The 6,000-nt window shown below is 39.7% G+C and overlaps 1 protein-coding gene across 1 annotated transcript in view; it reads right to left on the reverse strand.

Moving 5' to 3' along the window:
* The window catches only part of LOC103150103 (uncharacterized protein C16orf45 homolog), an 11,466-nt gene that overhangs the window by 3,691 nt on the left and 1,775 nt on the right, over window positions 1–6,000 (reverse strand). Inside the window, exons 2-3 of the mRNA XM_007569568.2 lie at window positions 2,684–2,804; window positions 125–198 (exon numbers count right to left, since the gene is read on the reverse strand). Of these exons, the coding sequence (XP_007569630.2) occupies window positions 125–198; window positions 2,684–2,804 (195 nt within the window). The remainder of the gene's footprint in view (window positions 1–124; window positions 199–2,683; window positions 2,805–6,000) is intronic.

Raw genomic sequence — 6,000 nt, forward strand, 5'->3', positions numbered from 1 at the left:
ATTTAGGTTTACGTATGAATTCGACAAAAACGTATCAACATTTGAAGATTTAATTAAAGAGACTACACCTAAACTTATTTTTTCTCTCCTTTTTTGACCATCATATAGTGTGGAGGTCTCCTACCTGGTACAGACACCAGTTTGTGAAGGTCCTTCTTCAGTCGAGTAATCTCTTTACACAGCTGAATGTCATCCATCCTGCTCAGACATGATAACATGGAAGAAAGACACACACCGTTCAAATCTGTGCTGCACACTGTACACGACGGCATCACATTTTTAATCACGGTGACTTCCAAGTTTCTATGCAAGCAGCTTATCAACGCCGGCAATCACTTCATCCAGGGTCGGTAATTACCTTCCAGCTTTTTTTTTTTTTTTTTTGTAGATTCTCATGCATTTCACAATCTTCATGCAAAGTAGGGAGGAGATTATCAAGGAGTCTCTGTCTTACTGACAGCAGTGTGAAAATGTCAGACAGCCGTGTCAAAATGGCAGCAATAAATAGGTATGATTGGCACCGAGAACCAGGTCTTTGAATCTGCTGGAACCGCTGGACATGTCTAACTCATCGATGGACGCAGAGCAGCCTTTACTCATTCAGGTGACGTGAGTTGAAAGCCGGACTGGAAATCTGTCGGAGCTGAAAGAAAACCTCTAAAAGAAGCTCTTGAGGATTTTTTTTTTAAAAAAACATTATTTAAAACTCAGCACAGAAACAGGGAGGAATTCCTAAAAGGAATGAGAGCTGGGCGGAAATGCACGCTGAAGGCTGTGGCACCACGTCTACCTGGATCGTTTCCACTTCTTTACGCTCCGACTTTCATGGAACCGCTGGACGATTAGTGACACTGAGGTGAGGTGGGAGACCCTGCATACGCTCACACACTATCACACAAATTTATCTCTGTCGTCCGAGCCGGGTCCACTCCTCGGCTCTCGTCCTGTGGATTCTCCAGATCTTTAGGGAGAAATGGCAGCGCGGTCAAGGAAACATGGAGTTCATCCCTTCCTGCCCCCCACTTTTCCCTCACGTTCCCTCTCCGCTCTGAATGTTGCTGCTGTCTATCTACATCAGGAGCGTATGAATAAATATCCATGCATTAGCCTGCACAGTGGAGGGAAAAGTGGAGCCACTGAAATCTGAAAAGAGGGCTGTGTGAGTGAAAATGAAAGAGCAGAAGACGGTGGTAACAGTGAAATAATAGCGCGCTGGCTGCAATGCTGACCGGCTTCAAGCACGATATGTTCAGGGAGGCCCATATTTAATCGCATTTCCAGTTTTTATGAGAACAGAGCAGGTAAGCTGCTTCAAGTTAGAATAACTGTCCAAATGAAGAGAGTGATTAATAAAATAGTGACAACTTTAACACCTATAATCCTTGTAACCCAAATTTGATACATGAGTTTACCTTTAAATGAGACTCTGCCTTTAGCAGGAAATGCTTTATGTTAATTTCTCAGCACGTGTTTCACACAGGAGGATAAACGATGAAGCACCATCTCCTACCTACGTTTCCTGTGTAAATAATTATCGGTACTTGTGTAATTAACAATAAATCTTAACTACTGTTGAACAGCTTATGAAGGTAGAGATCCACTTTGGTCTGAACCATCTTGATTCACCCTCTAAGGACATCTCGTCTGGATTTACACTAAATTAAATGCATAATAAGTGATTAAAAGCTTTAATAAAAATAAGTTTTCATTTAAAGGGTTTCTATGAGGGCCAATTTAGGACATTTAGATGTATTTTAGGATAACTATATAGCTATATAAATTCTGGAAAATTAACCTAAGTTACCCTTCATATATGTACAAATGTAACAATTTGAGGACACAATCATTTGAGGGGGAGACTTCACACCGGGCTGTTTGCTGCTTGGCCTCGTAGTTTTGTTACCACTAGTAACACTCTCAAATGAATACCGTGGGTGTATTTTTTATTTAAAAAATAAAAAGAAATGAGAAATGAAAGGAAATGTAAGAGTTTAAAAAAACTGTATGCATTTCTGACTTTTTATTTTCTAAACATGATGCTAAATCTAAGGACATTGCAAAAAACCTTATTTAATTTAATTAGTCCATAACACTTTTGACCATCAATTCAGTGGATTCCTAAACCTGTTCCTCCTGTCCAGAGTTGCAGAAGGAGGAATTATACAGATTGGAGCACCAGGATCGGGCTGAGCGGATTTGGAAGCGGACGTGAAGCATCGTCAGGCATCATGGAAACTGCATGTGAATGCTCAAAGTGATGGAGAGCTGCAGTTCACCAACAAACACCTGCTTTTATTCCTGGTGGCTTTACAGAGTGACTTTCCTCAGAAGCAGCAAATTAAAAGATTCCTTCTGCCTTTCATCCCTCATGCTGACCTCCCTTTGAGGTCTGTTGTTGTTCTCAGCAGAATCAATCTCAGAGAAAGCACCACAATGTTTCACAGCACTGAAGATTTTGTTATGCACTAAACCAATTATTTTGAGTATTTTTTTATCGACTGGGTAGATTACGCTGAAAAAAATCAGATGAAGTAAAAAGAGTAGAAATTATCTTTAAAAAAAAATGCAATAAATGGGATAGAATGTGTAAATAATGTTTTGCTCGAATAAAAGGAAAAAAAAAAATCACTTTAGTTTCTTTCCTTTAAAAAATGTTAATAGCTAGCCGTAGGGATCCACTTACATGTATCTGAGCTCTGACTCCCTCCTGACCAGGATGTCCCTGATCCTCTCAATCTTGAAGAGCTCCCCCTCAATGTCATCCACAGTAATGGTGGAGTCCGCCATGGACACCACATCGTCCTCTGGAAGAGAGGAGGGAAAAGTCTTATTGCTGGAAAAAGGAAAAAAAACGTACATAATGTGTCATGGAGTATTAGAGTTGCTGTTTTTATCGGGGGAGTTTAAAATTGTTTCAAGTACCGCTCACAGACAGGGTGGGTAATACAGTTTTCAAAAATAATCAACCCTGGCACTGCATAACAATAACCCAGTATGAATGTGCATGTTAAACAGCTGCAGCAGGTGGAGTTGGGAAATTGCTCCGCGCTGCAGAGCAGAGAGTCACAGTCAAATCCCAGTTTGTCAGTGACTGGCGCTGTGCAAGTGTGAGCCGTCACTCACACTTGCACATGCAAACACACACACACACACACACACACACACACACACACACACACACACACNACACACACACACACACACACACACACACACACACACACACACACACACACACACACGACCGCACACAGAAATTGTTTAATTGCAAAAAGCCAAGGCAATAAAGCTGCACACTGCGTCTGCACAGGCGTTCTGCTTCAAAGGTTCCCAGTTAATACTAAGTTGTGAATTACAATAATTTGTACGGACGCCCATTTTTTTACACCGAGTGCTCTTCTGTATTAATACATACTGACCGAAATGAGTGGTTATTATAAGGAGGAAGCAAACCTTGGGTAGTGGAGATCAAATCAAAGTTTGATCACGAAGGAGGAGTTTTTTTTCTTCTAGTGTAAAAGGGCAAACCACGCTCTGCTGCAGCCTGCACCAATCACAGATTGAACCATTTATGATGGAAAAAACATCAAAATGGATGCCGATCAAAACACCCTGCATTCTGTACTTTAAACTGTTCGCAATTAGTGAACGATCATGCTCACAAGGATCAACTCTATGAACGATTGTAGTGAATAGAGCGTCGACTGCCATGTTGTGAGATCAGGTTCCCACTTCTTCTCCTTTTCGCTGCTCAGCTCTCACTCTCACTGGCTCCTTCCTGCTCAGAACTTTGCTTTGATTGACAGAATGGCAGCTTGTCTTTTATAAAAAGAGGACAAATACAAAGAGAAAAAAAAACAGGAGGAACTGCATCAGCTCATCCATCCGCCGTGCCGTTCTATTTATTTGAATGCCAACCTGCACTGAGGAAATAGTTTGGTTACTGAGTTTGGTAATGGCTCTGTCTAGTAGATTTGCTAGCAAGGTTCTGTTCATTTGGGGTTTTTTTGTTAAATAAAAATGAAAAGTCTGATTAAAATATTACACAAAACTAACAAGGCCTGCTTTCATAACAGAACAAATGCATAAAAACGAAAGGAAAGAATAAAGCTTCTCATAAAAATACTATGCAAAAGGATTTATTAACACCGAAAACATTCATATTCGCTAAAATACGAGGCTATAGATTAACAACCATTCAGGAGTCAAAAGAGCCAAACTTTCCCTCCCTCGGCTTCTGAACAACATTTTTTTTTTTTTTTTAAAGAAAGATTATGCCACAGTTACTCCTGTCACATTTGTTACTAAAACCAAATTTAAAAAGAAAAACGTTGGTTAAAAAAAACTGCCTCACATCTAATAGTGGTTACTACAGTATTTATATTCACTTTGTAATCATTACCAGTATCTATTAATGTTTATATTTTATTATCTCCCCTTAGATTTGATACATTTTTCAGCACCTTTTGATAAAGAAATTCATGCTAGATGCTTACAGGCTCGTGACAAAAGCCCAGACTGAGCAATTTCAGGAAACCATGTCTTCCTGTGTGTGAATTGATTCATCGAGCAGCTTCGGCTAGCCGGCTGTAGAGAAGGACGCCAACAAGTAACACCAATATCACCTCACTTTCTGACTCTCTCGAGCCCTTAATACCTTTTTATTTACACACGTCACTGTTCAGCATAGCTTCTAGTATGTCATCTCCATTCAAGTCACACCGAGCCTTGATCGAGGTACAACTGGGGTTTAAAGTGCAGCAAAGGCACTGCTTTGTAGTAAAAAGGCAGAACAGGAGGGTGCAATACTCAGTGAAATTAGATCTGTGGGACTCAAGGCTGCCAGCAGAAGCTCTGAACAATGCATTAACAGTACTTCATGATAAGCATTAGAGCAAACTGGCAAATATTTGCTGGAATGGAGTCTTCATTCTTGTAATTTACAGCTGCAGTCCATGACACATAAACGTTGGGCTGTGAGAATGAAAAACGCGATCAAACAAACAGATTGTAGGCCACTCTGAGAAACCTGGTTAATGCTAAGTTGTTGTAAGGATTCCCCTTCACCGTCTTAGATTAGAAACACACAACTTAAATGTTATTGAGCTGACAATCAAATGGTCTTTACCAGACTGACAGCGGGTATCTATGAAGGACAAAATACGTGGCCCAGTCAAAGTACAGGAGAGAAGATGACTTGAAATTGGATTTTCTCTGATAGTCACTAGCCAACATTTCCGATTATTTAAAAAATATTTCGTCATCATTTCACAACTAACTGGATCTGTACGTTTTCATGAAAAAGAACTTTTTATGATTTGATTCGGACCGATATAGCTAAACAGAATTAAGATAAGGTACAATATTGGATAAGCAGCTTTAGTGAATTTCAGAATACATTTTATTGAAAATGACACAATTATATCGTTAGTATGTCAATAAATAAAATAAGATTCTGCGTGCAGAAAAGGCAATGAATGAAATTTACACACATGGATCATCTGAGAGAGAAAATAATCTGATCTCTTGCTCCTTCAAAAGCATAATTTTCCAATGTAGAGATGATAAACATGTTAGTTTATTATAAAGACTACATAAGCATATGCATCAGACATCCTGGTGTCACACATTATACTTAATGATGTATACTACTGGAGACAGCATGCTGTACTGCAGAGGCTCTGGAGACCAGGTAATATTGTCACTGAGCAGTTATGAGTCATCACCAGACCTTTCTGAAATACTCGCTGCTTCATCCTCACTCACTCTCCCTTTACCATTTCCTTTTCCTCCCTAATGTCACCCCGTAGCTCCGTTCTCAATGCAAACTCCTGCAAATATCAGTGACTCTAGTGAGGCCAAATGAAATCATTTTCATAACTCTATAGCTCTCATTAACATGGCTGTACTTTGATTTGAGCTTTCTGTGATCGATGATCTTGAGATGAAAAATATACTGGATGGGGAAAGTAAGAAAAATAAGAGGAAAATAGGATAATC

This window comes from Poecilia formosa, unplaced genomic scaffold (genome assembly GCF_000485575.1).
Source record: "Poecilia formosa unplaced genomic scaffold, Poecilia_formosa-5.1.2 Scaffold242, whole genome shotgun sequence".
Taxonomy (NCBI): domain Eukaryota; kingdom Metazoa; phylum Chordata; class Actinopteri; order Cyprinodontiformes; family Poeciliidae; genus Poecilia; species Poecilia formosa.